General features: G+C 36.7%; 1 protein-coding gene across 2 annotated transcripts; it reads right to left on the bottom strand.

Moving 5' to 3' along the window:
• Positions 1-384: 384 nt before the first annotated feature.
• ANXA10 (annexin A10) lies at positions 385-16,465 on the bottom strand. Of its 2 annotated transcripts, XM_061373024.1 has the most exons (11): positions 15,973-16,465; positions 13,456-13,550; positions 9,117-9,230; positions 7,739-7,829; positions 7,046-7,125; positions 5,556-5,609; positions 5,364-5,457; positions 3,946-4,041; positions 3,155-3,213; positions 1,654-1,776; positions 385-740 (listed from the first exon to the last, which is right to left on the bottom strand). In XM_061373024.1, exons 1-11 carry the CDS (start codon positions 16,010-16,012, stop codon positions 672-674), a joined length of 915 nt encoding a protein of 304 aa, XP_061229008.1. In that variant the 5' UTR covers positions 16,013-16,465; the 3' UTR covers positions 385-671. The 2 variants fall into 2 exon arrangements, with proteins under 2 accessions (XP_061229008.1, XP_061228999.1); XM_061373015.1 differs by lacking the exon at positions 385-740 and having other exon boundaries at positions 1,552-1,776.
• Positions 16,466-16,932: the final 467 nt, after the last annotated feature.

Genomic DNA, 16,932 nt, shown 5'->3' on the forward strand with positions numbered 1-16,932 from the left:
TACAGTTCTCTCCAAGCTATATAATGCTTCCTCTTCCAGGGGTTTCCAGAGCGTGGCACTAAATAAAGAATTGTTTGGCATACTTGATTTCAATATTTTCTTTAGTTTCAAATAGAAAGAAGGAAATGTTAGTAACTATGAGAATACAAAAGCATTCTCAATAGAATGGGGTAGATTCTTAGTTTGGTAGTAACTAAATATTTAAGAGCATAAAACACGAGGTATAAGAAGTGTGAAAGAAATTACTTATGGGGAGAAATTGTGCTCCAAAAAGTAAGTAAAACAAAGCTTTTCTTCTCTCCAATGTGGAAGTGAATAGGTTTTTCCAGAGACTATTGTCAGGTAAAGTTTAGGAAGTTGTGGAACTAAATGATAAACATACACTTACATGCAGTTATTTTAATTCTTGCTTCATTAATTTACATTAATCATAGAAACAAATATTCATCAGAACCAGAGATAAGAATCATGTTCCTGCCAACATTTTTTCCTGTCTCAAGAAAGATCTAATATTAGCAAATGTATAGCAGTGATTTTTCTGTTTAAAAAAATCAGAACTACTCTGTTCTCATTTTTTAGAAACAGAATAGGGTCTCTTACAGTTAGTGTGTTACATATACCTTCAGTTTCTATTTAGAATAGATTTATACAGTCTTCAAAGTTCATCTTCTTTAGTAATCTTCAGCATCACCAGCACATATGGCAAGTAAAGCACTCTCATAATGCCCTGAAGCAAAATGCTGCAAGAAAAAAAAAAGGAACATTTCTGTAACTGTATGTTTTTTTAATTTTCTTGGTGTGTGACAAGGACTAGACTGATGATGTGAGGTTTTGTAAAATACTTCACTGTTTTCCCAATAATTCCAGGCTAAGATTGTTTTAATTTCACATACCTTGGGCTTTGTCTGCTTGGCCACCTAGAGGCATTCTGCCTCTGAAAGGTAGGAGCAAATCTGTTTAACACTTCTCAATACCAAAAAATCACAAGCAATTTTCTAGAGTTACTGCACGCTTACAGTTGGATTAGAGCAACATAAAAAAGGTAAAATGTCTTAGCAAGGGTCCTTTTTGTACAATTAAACAGTGCCATAGCAAGAGTACAAGAGAAATAATTCTTCTAAAGGTTTAGACTACATAAATGCAGATTTTTATCTCAGTTTTGCACAAAAGTGGTATTAGCCAAACTTTTCCAGAGTGTGTGAAAGAAGGTGGTACCAAGTACTGTAGAAACTATTAATGCATACTACTCCTCATCATATACTGTCCTACCCTGTTTCTATCCTCCTCTTGCTATAGGGGCGGGACAAAATCACGTGGAATGAGAGTGAGTTGAGAATTCACTGTTCCCTGACTGAAGTCACCTTCAGGAACTGAGAAGATGGGTGTGGCATGGTTTAGTGCGAGGTGTCCCTGCCCATGGCAGGGGGTTTGGAACTAGATGATCTTAAGGTCCTTTCCAACCCTAACTATTCTATGATTCTAAGATATACTATTGTTTTGACACATCGCTCTTTTTAATTTTTTTTTTTTTTTTTTTTTTTTTGTAAACTGAGTGATTTAAGGGAGATTAACACTTTGTATTTTTGTGGTAGGGCTTGTCACAGCCTGTGTGGTGCCATTGCTGAATATACGCAAAGGTGTGTAAAAACTTACTTTAATGTCATGAAAGAGTGATTTCCCATATCTCTCTTTGTATCGCTGTCGTATGGTCATCAGGTCGATCTCACTCCTAGCAATCAGAATCCTTATAACTGTTTTATTGTGAAACCCAAAATCCTAGAAAGAAAAGAAGAGCCTACTTGGCAGTTGGACAGTATGTGTTTGCCTATCTATATATGCTCATATTAATAGGTAATACGTAAGGCAGTTACTTAGGCTCTCCATAAAGAGATCCAAGAAAGAGTCTAAGCATTCAAAGGTTTTATCCTACAGAGTTTTCACATGCTCAAATAATATAATTCATGTTACTGGATAACAGAGATTCACCACATATCAGTGATTTGACCATGAATGGAAACTTTCGAATAGAAACACCTGATGAACTGTTGTCAGTAGTCTTAGGTACTCAGTTTGTAGGCAGGTGTTGTGACTGTTGTGCAGTCCATTCAAACTATACTGAAGCCAATGATCTAGCTCACAACTGCTGCCAAATGTGAGTGCAGATTTTAAACCAGTGATTTAGAATTTACATGGCTTGTATTCAGCTATGTTTTATATTAACTGTGTCCAAACAATTTGTCATAATGTAACTGTGGAGAATGGGGACATCTAGTGACAATGAAAGTCATAAGAAAAATTTTGTTTGGGCAACTGACGAACAGTTTGGATCGTTTAAAGCTAAACCGTAGTTTTATCAACAGCCGTTGATTCTGAAATCTTGTTCTCAAAAAAAAAAAAAAAAAAGTGTTAAAAAGCTGCATATAGAGAATTCCATACATGCTTGATGGCTATATTAAATCTGTCTTATAAACCATTATGGCCTATACACTTAAAAGATTAGCCTTCACAGAGTATACTTCAATTTTACGTAACATAATGCCTCGTTATTTTCACTAGTGAATAAAAAAACCCAAAACCCCCCAAAACAAAAAAAAAGAATATGTCTTCAGTGACCTTTAATAAGAAGAATTTGTAGGTGTTTCTTTGCATTTACTCACATTTCTTCTTCTCTCTCATTTGTTTTAGTATGTTAGTATGTGCACACAAAAAGAACTTGAGACATCGAATCCCCAAAGAAAGTATGACCAATTTTGTTTATGTAACATTAATTTATGATTTGATTTTTACTGTCTCTAGTGAAAACTAAAGACAAAAATTGCATAGTAAGAAAAGTGCACATTGAGTTCTGCACAGCAGGGGGAGATATAATCCATAGAAAATAAAGGTTTTCAAGTCAGAAAAAAAGAGAACAAAGTTACCAGGCAGATACCTTTTTAAGGAATCTAAATATTTAAACTTTTATTGTTACTGTTATATCCTAACTGTTGCTTAGCCACTGCTGCTTTGAAATGTATGTGTCCAACAATAGTCTTAAAATACACAGTCACACCTTAAAGATTGATTGGTCTGATTTGTAAGTTCTTAAGAATAATCAACCAGACATAAAGATAGGGAAGCTAGGTTGTGTGATAGGTGAAGAAGAAAGACTACTTACATGAATTGCATTATGAAGCCTGTAAGCAAAGTAGGCAGGCTTGTCACGAACACAGAGAACTAGGAGAGAAAAGTTGCAACAAGTAAACATAAGATTATTATAAAACAATTTCTGTTTGCTTTGGGCATCTGTGATGTCATGTCCAGAGATATTTTGTAATTCCTGGAAAACTTGGGGAAAAAGAAAATCTTGCTTTATTCTAGTTCATTAATAATAGTCAGTACAAAGCTGGGTAGTGTGGTCCATGACTCATCTTAAAATCATTTACCTGTCTTCACAAACATAACTATATTTGTAATTTTAAAACTCTGGTATTTATTTGGGGTGGGTGCCCATTGCTTTTGCATCAAGGGACTTACTAAGTATTAGTGAATATACTCACATAACATCTTTGTAGAAATATTATCATTATTCTATAAATGGAAAACAAAGGCACATAAAGCTTGGAACTTTTTTATATACCACTGAAGTCCCCAAAACTTTGCCAGTTAGTTAATGTGTAGATTCAGTTGGTTATACAGTTATGATCAATCAACAGAATTTGTAATCAAATAACAGATACCAGTTCTGCTCAGTCTGAAGCTAGTGCTGCACATACACATTTTTAGATTTACACAAACGTGGAAAAATAGTTCACATATTCCTTTCTAATGATCTCTGGAAATCCGGTTACACAATATAGGAGGGTAAAGTGAATAAAAAGATCAGAAAATAATACATTTAATACATCAGCGATACCATACTAGATCTTAAGAGATTACTGCTGGTGTAAAATAATATTTTTACGTTACCTATTGCAACCAATAATTCTTGAAAGTATCCATCATAACATTCATTAATGGCATCTACGATGTCTTGCCCAGAGATACTTTGGAACTCCTGAAAAACTGAGGGGGGGTGGGGAGAGAGAATCTTGCTTTATTCTAGTTTATTAGTAATGATCAGCTTGCTTGTGTTTTCCTTCTTACCCCCAGTACTATAACTATGGAGTTATTTCCCCCCCCCCCCCCATCTATTCTCAGTGTTTCATTAGGCTTATATTCCCCAGGTGAGGCAATCTAAAGGAATAGCCTGAAACCTGCCTTCCAGGACATTCTCTCTCTGGGTTCTCCAGTGTACAATGAATGCATGCCAAAGCCTCTGTTTCCTCTGTTTCACTGGGGACTTTAATAAATTCTCTACCTAGCAACCTCTGTTTATGAAACTCATAAGAATGTCATGTCATTGAGACAACATCCTTCCTCAGGTTGGCTAAAATTGGCATAATGCAGGTATCCAGACACACAAATACACAGGGCTTGCTTTCTCCTTTAGGAAAGGGGGAAAATTTTCAACTCACTGTTTACTAGAAAACTTACAGAGGATTGTATTACATGCAGAGCCCTCAAATCACTGTTGCAGAAAGAGAGCAGATCATAACAGAAGAATTAAGTTGTTGATCCATGACAGCAAAGTAGTTCTAAGCTACTGTTAGAAGTTGACATAAGAAATAGATCTGGCAGCATAGTGGTAAACAGACTATTTTTTCACTGCAGAGCAAAGACTTTTTGCCACCAACCAGATACAACAGGTTTCTTTTCTACAGTGGAAGATCTGGATGATCTCACATAAATTTCTTGCCATCTGTAGTTATGTCTTATTACTTATTTTAAATAAAAATGTTCCATTCTGCTTCTGTTTCTGTGTGTATGTTTGTTACAAGAGAGCGGATGTGGACCCTGAAGTGCTCCCATCAAAAACTTCTTTGAAACTTCCAGGGAAAAGCTATAACACACTAACGTGTTTTCACATACAAACATTTGTTGAAAATACTCCAACTGCCTCTCCCAAGGTGTTTTCCCTCATAACAGAGTTAGTTATGGAGAACATAATTAAGAAAAATCTGCCTCCTTGTGCTGCGTGTAAACTCAGTGCAGGCATAGTGTATGCTTTTCTTTGGTCATGCATTCTTCTCTCTGTTACTGAACATCCTGATGTCTGTCCTATCTACAGATATCTGTAGTCATCAGGCTAAGTTTCAAAATTCTGCATTACTTCCAAAGTCCCATTAGTATCAGTGGGAGTTTGGGAACTCCAACAGTTTGCACTTAGGTTTTAGGCTAATACCCTGCTGCAGACTGAGCTGCTTGGTGTGTAAACCGTAGTTTAGCTACACAGCAAGATTTTTCCTTTCCACTCTTTTGTTCAAACAGCTGAACTGCTGGATTACCCATCCACAACTGCTGGTAACTCTTGTTGCAGAGAATCATTTGCAGCATGTTTTTATGTTCTCCTGTTTTTCGCTGACATGCTTCCCATAGAATCTAACATATCAGAAAAGGGAAAAAATGCAGAAGATTTTAAGTAAGTCCTAAATCACTTTTCAACATTTTTTTTTTTTTTGAGAGGAGCGCATGTTTACCATTGCATCCTGAGCAGCTGTAGAAGGATCTGCATAACCTTCCATCCTTGTTCCCTGGGGGGAAAAAAGATACACATATGGGCTTTTAGATTGGATCAGTATATTCAGTGGTTGAATTTGTAACTGTAGAAAATACCTTCAAGTTGTGGTGTTGTATCTTCACTTCCTCCAAGAAGAGGAACTCTGGAATGACTCATGGTCTTGTGAGTAGAAGAAATGGAGGAAGTGGGTAAGCCTACCCCTTTTTTAGTCCCATTTTAAATGAGCTTTTACTTTACCACCCCCATCCCATCACCATTTCCAGTATTACTGATGTTATATTGTTTACTGTAATATGTAACTATGAGGGGAAAACAAGGGTAAGAGTAACATTTGACATTCACTGATTATTTCTTATCAGAGTTGCCCCAGACCTCTTTTATCAATATTTGTGCTTTAAGAAAACAAGGACTAATAATGTAGTCCCAGATAATCTATTTTAAATGTGTTCTTTTGATGAGTAAAATGTGTCTCATTTATTTAATATAGATGAGAAGTGAGGTTGCTTAACCTGTAGCTCTTCATGTTTAAGCAGGGATAAATTTACATTATTAGGGGGAAAAAACATCCAACATTAGAAGAAAATGCTTCCTGTTTATAGTTTCTACATTTGAAACATTTTCTCTTTATCTCTGTATCTCAGTGAAGTCTGCTGCTATTTTAGGTCTTACTAAGAATGTTTTCCCCAGACACACATATATAAAAATACAGATATGTCTTATATATGCTGTATTGATGTATGTACAGCATATATATTATGCTATGCCTTGTGTATGCTGTTATCTCCTGGCAGTCTTTTTTTGTCACTATACTTTTGTTTAAAAAGGACTTTTAATATAATGAGCACAGTGACTATAGTGAGAATTGGAACTCATTATCTGACAAAGTTGACCAACATTGTAATATAAAACTCCAAGTTGGTAACTGCCAAAGTTGGTGTGTTGATAGTGAGAATTTGCCTCCATGCAAAAGTATTGTGATTTAGCATATGCAGTAGCACAAAGAATATAATGTTTTAAGCAAAGAACTATTAAATGCTTTCTTTCATAGTCAAATGTGGATATATCTCCTTTTTACATAATGCCTAGACTGAATTATGAACTGTATATCCTGACAATGGAGAAAAGAGTTAAAAATGAAAAGCTCATTTGTGCATGCACACAGACTCCTTTTGAGATGAGACAGGTTGAGCAGAGGGCCAGCAGTTGAATATCCAGCAACTTACTCAATAAAATAGTCTGTTGACCTTTGCCTCCATCTGAACGCAAAAGTCAAAGTAGATGAAGGAATTGAAGTTCTCCTTTTGCTTTCCACTCTCTTTTGTTCAAAAGTGTAGCCCTATTGAAATAGCTGTAATCACAGTCACCTTAAATTTTAAGACTTCTTAAATATTATCAAAAGTTATTACGAATTTTTTAGAAATGCAAGTATACTACTTGTTCTTACGGTACCTGAGCAAGGTTTATGAGTGTATCTCTGAAGTGGCCTGAAGTCTCAGAATCGATATCTTGTTGAAGATCATTATTATATTCTAGGGTGAACCAAAAAACATATAATCTAAATCACTAATGAACATATTCTGAATAGCACTAATCTAGCAAACAAAGGAAAAATAAATAGGGTGCAAATACTTGTCCATTTTCTGTGGTGATTGTTCCACAGTAACCCAGAGCAGGTTCTACATGGAGCTAGGTCTGTCTGGGGCCTGCCAGGTGCTTCTGCCTGCTGGGGGGCCTTAGCCTGTGCTCTGCCTCACCTCTCCACCCACCCATGGGTGCTGTGTGGTGGCAGGATACTCAAATGTCTCATCAAGGCAGGTGAGTGGAGCATCCAGCCTGAGTAAGGACTTTTGGAAGGAAAACAGCTACTGTACTTTTTTTGAATAAAGCATGCAGAAGTCTCTGAAAAGCCCCAAATGTGTCTTCAGAGTATTTCAAATGTCATAGGCAGCAATGCATCTCAAAATCCCGTGGTGTATTTTCAAATTAAAACATTCTGCTCCAGCCTTTTGAATATAGTTCATAGAGGGAAGGGAACAAGGTAGTACTGAGAAATCATTTTTGTAGCTCAGTTCCTTCATATGTGCTAATACTTTGGGAGAACACATAGTATAACTACTACGTTACACTTGTAAGACACTTTACGCATTAAGTAGGCTTCTTTCATCTGGAAGATCTCGATATTTGTTCTTGAGGCTAATATATCAATTAGGCATTTTTCTTCTGTGTCTACTCCCTGTGTGGAAAGAATTAAGTATGAAAAGTTGTTAGTAGAAACCACAGCTTTTAGAAGACAGCAGTACTGTGCTTATCAGAAGTAACAAAAGAATGAAAAGCAGTTTCTGTTGGAGCGAAGCAGAGTGTGCTTTTTGTGTAGTCTACCTGTTTAAATAGAAAATGACTTCAAATGAATAATAGAGCCCTGTATTTCAAATAAATTCCTACTTGATCTGAATTTCAGCATGTACATTAACAAGAGGGGAATGAAGCAAGACTGGTGTTGACAGAAACATAATGGGTAGAATTTTAGAGCTTTAGTAAGAATTTGAAAGAAATCAGATGCAAAGATTGAGCATATATCCCCAGCAATCAAGTGTTCAGGCAATCTGAAGTAGATATGAGCACAACTATTACGTTTTGCTTTTTTTAATTTTATTTTTATTTATTTAGGAATATTAATGGACTCTATGTCTACTGCAGAACTTGTTATTTAAGGTAAGCAGTATGGTCATGTATGCAGAGCTGCAAATCACTGTATTTTCCCACGAAATTTGAGTTAATTTTGTAAACTTGAATTGACACAAAAAAGGCAGCTTCTAATATGCACAGGTGTGGTGTTGGTGAGTATTCTGCATTTAGGGTAATGGGGAGAACATGACATTGGGCCTGAGCCTGGAGACACACGTAGCCTGTTTTTCACTTTGGCTGTATAAATCCAGGTCAAGATAGAAAGTTAAAATCAAGAAAGTTCAACTTTGAGCTACATTTAGAAAAAATATAACTTTAGCAATCTTGTCAATAGTTTTAATAAAAATCATGCCTGCAGTGCTACCAGTGATATTTCACAATTCTTTAATGCCAACCACAATTAAAAATGAAGCAGTAGTACTAAAAAATGCATTGGTTTAAGTGTTTGAAGGACAAGAAAAAAAAAGTTGTTTTTCTTTTTCTGAGGTGTTTCTCCAATTAATTTTGTTTGTGACATACATACATGCTTTCAGGATCAGGGCCTTTTCCCTGTATAAATATTTCTTCAGTTACTGAGTTTACCATGGGTATTAAATAGGTTGTATTTATTACATGACAAGGGTATTATTGATGATGGTTTTAGCATACCGTTGAATAAACTTCATATAGCACTGTATTTCTGATGAACTAGAGTACTATGTAGTAGTACACTATCCAGTGTATTAACTTCCAGCTGTTTATCAACTTTTTGAATGTGAAAAAAAAAGCAATTTAACATGTTCAGTACTGTAATTAGTGACTGAGACTCTTAAGAAATGCTGAATTTGACAGGTACCTTCAAGGCATGCCAGAGCTCGTGGGCATCATAGGAGGCAGGTGGATACATCAAGCCAACCATGACTTCTTTCAGGTGATGAGAGAGATTCTCCTTTAGGTCCGTTATCAGATCCTTGAAAATAAAAAGAAAAGGCATAGACAGGATTATTTCAGTAGTCACACTTGATTAGGACAACTTTAAAAACGTACCTGTGATTTTCTCTGCAAATGAATAAAGATGAACTATCACAGTATCACAGTCTATTAGAGATTGGAAGGGACCTCAAAAGATCATCTAGTCCAATCCCCCTGCCGGAGCAGGAACACCTAGATAAGGTTACACAGGAACGTGTCCAGGTGGGTCTTGAATGTCTCCAGAGAAGGAGACTCCACAACCTCCCTGGGCAGCCTGTTCCAGTGTTCCGTCACCTCACTGAGAAGTTTCTTCTTAAGTTTAAGTGGAACCTCTTGTGTTCCAGTTGAAGATTAATTCTGGCTAAAATTAAGAAAGATACTCTTTTAAATAGTACCTACTTCTTCTAATAGTATGGGTGAGGTGACAATAGATACACAAGCCAGCAGACCATATAGGATTGTTGATTTTTGGTTCATTAGAAGACAAGAAAATTCAGGGCTTTAAGTGCTACTACTACTTAAAGGTTCGTCAACTTGAATACCACTGCAAAGTATCTGCAGCTCCCTTGGCACATTCCCTGTGTGAATCTGTGGGAGCAAAGCACCTTTGGAAGTCAAATCCCATGAACACACTCAGTTTCTTGTGCCTTTTTCAGTGTTACCTACTATGTGAGTAATTTAAATCATCCACATTGCTTCTAATACATAAAAATACCTGCTTTGGATTACTGGTTATGTGCTCCAGTTTGTGTGTATATTACACTGAAAGTGAATTCACAACTTTTGACAGATGCTGAATTAATAAAAAGGAACCCTCTTCTTCCCCCGCATGTGTCTCAGTACTTGCTTGCCAGGTACCTGAGTAATGGATGGGAGTTTCCTTCTCACTCTTCCCTTTCCCAATAGCATCCTTCAAAACAGTGCAAATGCCAAAGCTTGTTAGTTACACTGTTACAGTTTCTGATTAAGAGGATACTTGTGCACTCATTTTTTTCATGTATCTTGCATACGGTGCTAGGCAGCTGTCAGATATTTTCTGACGTAAGTCTGAATTTAAAGGAGTACCCGAAACAGTTCCCATGAAAGAAACTATTGTTTCTGGAGCTGCAGCTTTTTCAAGCCTGTAGTTTGGGTTTGATACATATCTAAATATAATTAAATTAGTAGCTACAGCAGCAATGCATGGGGACATATACCCATTAAAAATTGAATTTATGATGAAGAAACATACAGAGTCCTCAGTGAAAGCACATTGGATGCATTTGACAGCCACTAAATCACACATGAAATTGAAATTAATTCATTAAGACTTTACTTCTGACAATATGCCTGTGGGAAAATGGATTAGTAATAGCTAAAAATTACTCCTGCAATCAGAACTAAGGGAAGTACTGAAAAATAAAAAAAGACAACTAAGTTGTCATTAGTAACATTTCCTAATCATCTCTGCTGTAGGGAGCCTGGAAGGCTAATTGTAAGAAGAAATCTTAAGGCCAGTTCAGGGTTTTACTTTCTTTTTTATATTTATTTCTACTTCTGACGTGTCACACTTTACATTTGTCAAATGAATGAGAACAGTAGCAACCATATTGAGCAGAATGAATTGAAATTAGGAGGGTTTAGGATCGGACTGACAGGTTTACCACAGATGAAACTGAGAATGCTAAAATTGTTACTGCCTAGCTGTGTCTTCTCTGTTGTGTAGAGTTTGCCACTCATGAACTGGGACTGCCAAATGGCACATTTGCCCAATGCAGTATGTCCCGTAATATGGATTACAGCCAGTGAAATGCTATCACGAGTGCGTGCTAAAGTGTCTTCTGAAGTGTAAACTGCAGCAGTTCAGGTGAAGACACATCCCATCCTAGAAAACTGCTCAGCTATCCAAAAAAGAAAATACACTGATCTACTGGTGAACAGACAAGTGGTGTAACACGCTACCACATCAGCAGTTACTGTGGAGTTTGTGAATGATCCATTTCTAGTTAACTCTAACGCTGATGGCTACACAGTAGTATTTCTGCAGACTCACTGTCCTCACTCATGCTGATGGATTCAATGGCAACCATACACTGACCTTCAGAGCATTTTCCAGTGAGCCATTAGTTTTTCAGTCTTCAGGAGGAGGAAAAAATTGGATTTTTTTTTTTTTTTTTTTTTTTTTTGCCTTTCTTCTGTGAGGGGAAGGGAACGTCTGGTCAATTTAATCAGAGTGTTTTCTTTACTTTTCCAATACATCCCTTTTCATCGCTGGATTTTACAAAAGGTGTTGCTATTATTTTTGTCCTTATGTACTTATTTTGTCCTTATATAGCTGAGGTAATTGAAGAAAATGCAGGCATTTTAACATTCCCAAATTCATTTAGTTAGCAATAGTAGATCTAAAAAAGAATGAGGATAACTATCTCTGTGTATGTTTTTATATATAGTAAATATGGGTAATTTTTTTTTTCTTTTTGTTTTGGTTCTTTTTTTTTAAAAAGCTGTCTTTTTATGTCTTGAAAGAAGCTTATGGAAGGTGGAAGCAAGGACAGACAAGCTGGGAAGAATACAGGGACATTGTCTGGAAAGCTAGGGATCAGGTCAGGGAAGCTAAGGCCCAGTTAGAATTGAGTCTGGCCAGAATTGCCTCCTGCAAAGAGTTGCATTCAATGGCTCAACACCCGTTAATTGACCAGTAATAACTTGTGTCCCTCAGTGGTCTTTTGGTGACATCTTTGTTGGTGACATAGGCAGTGGGATTGAGTGCGGCCTCAGCAGGTCTGCCGAGGACACCAAGCTGTGTGATTCAGTTGATATGCTGGAGGGAAGGAATGCCATCCAGAGGGACCTTGATATGCTTGTGAGGTGGGCTGATGCCAACCTCATGAAGTTTAACCATGCCAAGTTCAAGGTCCTACACCTGGGTCGGAGCAATCCCAGGCACAGCTATGGGTTGGGCAGAGAAGAGATTCAGAGCAGCCCTGAGGAGAAGGACTTGGGAGTGTTGGTCGATGAGAAAATGAACATGAGCCACCTTCAGTGTGTGCTTGCAGCCCAGAAAGCCAACCGTATCCTGGGCTGCAACAAAAGGAGTGTGACCAGCAGGTTGAAGGAGGTGATCCTGCCCCTCTACTCTGCTCTTGTGAGACCTCACCTGGAGTATTGTGTGCAGTTCTGGTGTCCTCAAAATAAAAAGGACATGGAACTGTTGGAACAAGTCCAGAGGAGGTCCACAAGGATGATCAGGGGACTGAAGCACCTCCTGTATGAAGACAGGCTGAGAAAGTTGGGGCTGTTCAGCCCGGAGAAGAGGTGGCTGAGTGGAGACCTCATAGCAGCCTTCCAGTATCTGAAGGGGGCCTACAAGGATGCCAGAAAGGGATCTCTTCATTAGGGACTGTAGCGACAGGACAAGGGGTAATGGGTTTAAACTGAAACAGAAGTTAGAAATAAGGAAAAGAAGTTCTTTACTGTGAGGGGGGTGAGGCACTGCAACAGGCTGCCTGAAGAAATGGTAAATCTCTGGCGGTGTTCAAGTCCAGGTTGGGCAGAGCCTTGGGTGATATGGTCTAGTGTGAGGTGTCCCTGCCCATGGCAGGGGGATTAGAACTAGATGATCCTAAGGTCCTTTCCAATCCTAACCTTTCTGTTTCTGTGATTCTAAATTTTTTGAAACATCTTTCAGAGATTCATAAATGTAACATTAAGCAGCTCAGACGAGTATTGTGCTTAGAGTATGAACGGAATTACATGGTATGAGGTCTAAGAATGTTGGTGCTTGAAATGAGAATATAAACAAGTGCATCAGATACAACTACTTGTAATTGCTGTTACGGTGTTTCCCTTTGGTGTTTCAACCCAAATGCAATACTCTTTACCTTGTATTCCAATAAACTTTAAGAAGTAATGCAGAACCCCGCAAAAGCACATAGACAAAGAAATAAGTCTGTCCAGAAATTCTGCTTTGGTCAATAAAGGAGGAGAATGAACTAGGAACTGTTCATGTCCCCTTTATTTAACTTTGTGAGTGGCAGATGTACTTCTGCTGTTATATAAATGACGATATGAAACGTTCAGAGATATCAGTAGTTACATGAGCAAAGTTGTGTGCCAGTCTATTGGTGCCAGCCAGCTGCCTGATAGGCTGTTGGTTCCAGTGATTGACCTGAGAGAAGGGCTGAGCAGCTGCACCGGATACAAGAGAGACAGAAGTAATGAAAATACAAAGCGCTGTGTCATACCCTGCCGTACATGTCTCTGTACGCCTCAGCAATCATAAGCCGCTGTGAATTGCAGCGCTGCGTGAGGATATCAATCAACACATCTTTTTCACAACCTGTAATAGAAACACAAAACAGACTCTAAATTAACAAAGTGTTGTTACATACTTACATTTGTGATTATTCATGTTTTGTTCAAGAAAATTAAAGTTATTTCTTGAAAAAACAGATAAATTGATTGATATCCTGCTGGTATTTACTAACATCAGTGATATTTACAGTGCTTATATACCTTTCATTTGCTGGTGTAATACTAGCAGAAAGTGAAGTACCCAGTTATTATCAGGTGCATCACCATTTATCTGAAGCTCAATGGATTTGAAAGCATCAATAAAATGGATAGACGCTTTCATCTATTCAGAACAAGGCACATTAGCAGAGTTTGTGGCTGAGCCTGGGAAGTCATACTTGTATGCCTTATTGATATTGAATAAATTGTCATTTCAGGATTAGGGATCTCTTACAGGGATGAAAAATGATGGTCAGACCATTTGAAAAACTGAAAGATACATATTTTCAAAGGAACTGCATAAGTTATGAAGTTTTTAAAAAATATAATATTTTCACCCATTTCCAAGGGCATATTATTGAAGGTTACCTATGATCTTTTGCATGATGGCTAGAGAATGCTGCTAAACTTCTATAATGAATTAGTATTTACTGCTTATGAAAAATATACTCTGAAAACTATTGTATAACTTAAAAATGTTCTTTCGTCCCAAAAGTTGGCTTTTGAAAATTTCAGATGCCTGAGTAGTATTTTAATGAAATCCAGCATAAATGTATCTCCAGGTATAAATCAATTGACTTTATCATATTTGCCACAGAGATGAATTAGGCTGGAAAGCATGGGGATCAGCTAGCATCTGAATGAAGTAGAGTAGACTCTCAAGTTTCTACCAGTCATTGTTATATGGGCATGTATATATGTGTTACAGGTACACATTCTGTTCCTATTGCAGCTTCTTTAGGCAGATTTTATTATATGATCTATAACTGACAGGCTTCATTTTGACACAAATGTAATTGGACATTGAATATATATATATATTTTTTAAGCTGGCAGAGGAAGTCTCTATTTGCTCATTATGCAGCAGGTTGAGTTCTCTTTCTTCTGAATCATCTAGCCACAATTGCATCAGCTTTTTAGTAAGACCAATTTAACATCAGTCTGATTCATTTCCGTCAGACTCACAAAATGGAAGTATTGCTGCAACTGTACAAAGGATTTCTTACTATGTTTTTTAGAAAAGAATGATCACTCGGAATCTGTACAGTTTATATCATCTCTACAGTGAAAGACAAGAACAATTCAGGAAAGGTTTAAAAACCTAAATAACTTTATTCTTTTGTGTAGTACCGGTGGTATCAGTGGGACAGTATGTGACTGAACATTCTCACAAGAATGAACGTCATGTGCAAGATTCAGGGTCAGGCTGTCAGTTCCTGTAAAGGCTATGGAGACTTAAACTTCTCTGAAGCTGAACTTTTTATTTTGCCAGGGGTCCTTTAAATTATAACTTTGTTCCATGGACTTTGTTAGGTAAATGAAAAGTGAGGTTAACACACATGTATTTACAGTATTAAATAAAGACAATGATTTCTGCATTGTTGTGTAAGTGGCGTGGCATTAAAAGTACTGTTTGAAGTTTAGCAAAATGTTTAAAACTTTTCATCTGTAGCCAACTTAATTAGAAAGATGCTTCAGATTCCCCTTGATCAATAATACTCATTGTGCTTCATTTGACTTTAAGTCTGAGTCCTTACATTTCCATTAAAGAAACTGAAAACAGAGTGCAAGATTTGGTGCTGTACAACCCTGTGAAAAGCCCAAGGGATATAAAAATTGTGATACAGAAACCAATTTTAATGTGAGGAAAATGTTTCAGGTAGTAAAAAAAAGAAATCAATATTCTGACCCTCAGCAATACCAACAATGTTCAGCAGGAAAACACAAAGATCTAAAAAGAACAATGCTTTGATGAACAATTTTTTTTTCTTGGTACATAGACTGAAAGCAAAAATTACTCCTGAGTGAAATATAATACTGTAACTTTCTACTCCATTAATTTTTATTTCTTGATGACTGATTAAAAGACTTAACAGTCCCTGGTAATAATTAATTCTTGAAGTTACAATTACAAACCTTTCCTTTTTTGGCCTTCACTGTAGTGACTAACACAGAATTCTGTTTTCTTTTTCTTATTTTCTCAAGCAAAGCATTTGTTACTGTAAGTGTTGGTACAGATTTTAGATTAACCTTAATCACCTCTTAGTTTCTGGAAATGCAAATATGTTATTTGTTTGGACATCACCAGTATCTTATTGTGACCTTGAAGAATCAACAGATATTTGGTGACATTTTTAATTTTGTGAACTTTTGTTTTGCCAAATGCTTTTTACTTTCTGAGAACTTTCTAACAGCCCCATCCCCCCAACAACAACAACAAAAGTGTTAGGATTAGTCATGATACTCACTGATTCCCTGTAGGGCTCCTCCTAGCAACTGGGCATCCATAACAGGGTTAAAATTTGGAGCAGGAAAAATCGTTCCTTGTGTCAGCTAAAGGAGAAAGCAGCTTTTAACTAAGGTGTTTTACATCTGTAACACTTCATATATGATTCTGTTGAAAACCAACAATCATAACATTAAATTGTCTTTGCTTCATGGGGAACAGGACGCAGAAATTTTTGTATTTATGAAACAGAACCTAAACTTGCAGTAAATCCTGGGAAGACAGATGATATTTGAGGAAGTCACCCCTAGCATGAGTTAGGCCTGAAAAAAAACCCAAACTAATTCTAAATAACTTTTTTTGCGTTAAAATGTAATCACATTTTTGTTCCTCTCTTCCAACCTTTTTCTGAAAATTGTATTTTATCTTTCATAGTTAATCCACGATTTCCCTGACAGTCTTCAGTATCTATTTCTCATGGTATTTCTAATTTGAAAAGACTAATGAGAAAATGATGAATTAAATATATAGGTAATTTTAAAATACATATATAATACGTAATCTCTGTGCAATACAGTGTTTTTTTAAATAAATGATGTTAATGCATAATGTCAGGTAGCTTTCTGATATTCCATGTAGAAGGCAGCACTCTTTTTCTAGTTGCTTTGTAACTCGTTAAATTACAGCCAGTTCATTATCAGTGATACTTGATTTCATTTTTAAGAAATCTGTGAATAATAAACAGAATTGATGTATTCATTTGAATAGAGTCACAGGCCCATATGTATACAGAAGAAAATAACTGAGGTTGAAAGTCACTTTATATTGTCCCCTGGTTAACCTCATTAGTTCCTCTCAGGGTTCTACCTGCTTTTCCGAATGCACCAAGTATAAAGATTATCTTTTATAATGATTCCTTGTCTCAGTCAGTACATGATTAAAATGACACTGTTGACATGTACATTTCAAGGAAAAATGGGGT

The sequence above is a fragment of the Neopsephotus bourkii genome, unplaced genomic scaffold (genome assembly GCF_033783945.1).
Source record: "Neopsephotus bourkii isolate Nb327-2 ecotype Australia unplaced genomic scaffold, CSIRO-AGI_Nbou_v1 NB_168, whole genome shotgun sequence".
In the NCBI taxonomy this organism is placed as follows: domain Eukaryota; kingdom Metazoa; phylum Chordata; class Aves; order Psittaciformes; family Psittacidae; genus Neopsephotus; species Neopsephotus bourkii.

Bases quoted from the DNA above. Each gene is read 5' to 3' on its own strand.
- ANXA10 (XM_061373015.1), bottom strand. From the start codon at position 16,012: ATGGATGCCCAGTTGCTAGGAGGAGCCCTACAGGGAATCA. The intron at 5,610-7,045 runs GTACCGTAAGAA...TTTTCCCCCCAG, and splicing joins CACTCATAAACCTTGCTCAG to GGAACAAGGATGGAAGGTTA. The intron at 1,777-3,154 runs GTAAGTAGTCTT...TTTTCTTTCTAG, and splicing joins GGCTTCATAATGCAATTCAT to GATTTTGGGTTTCACAATAA.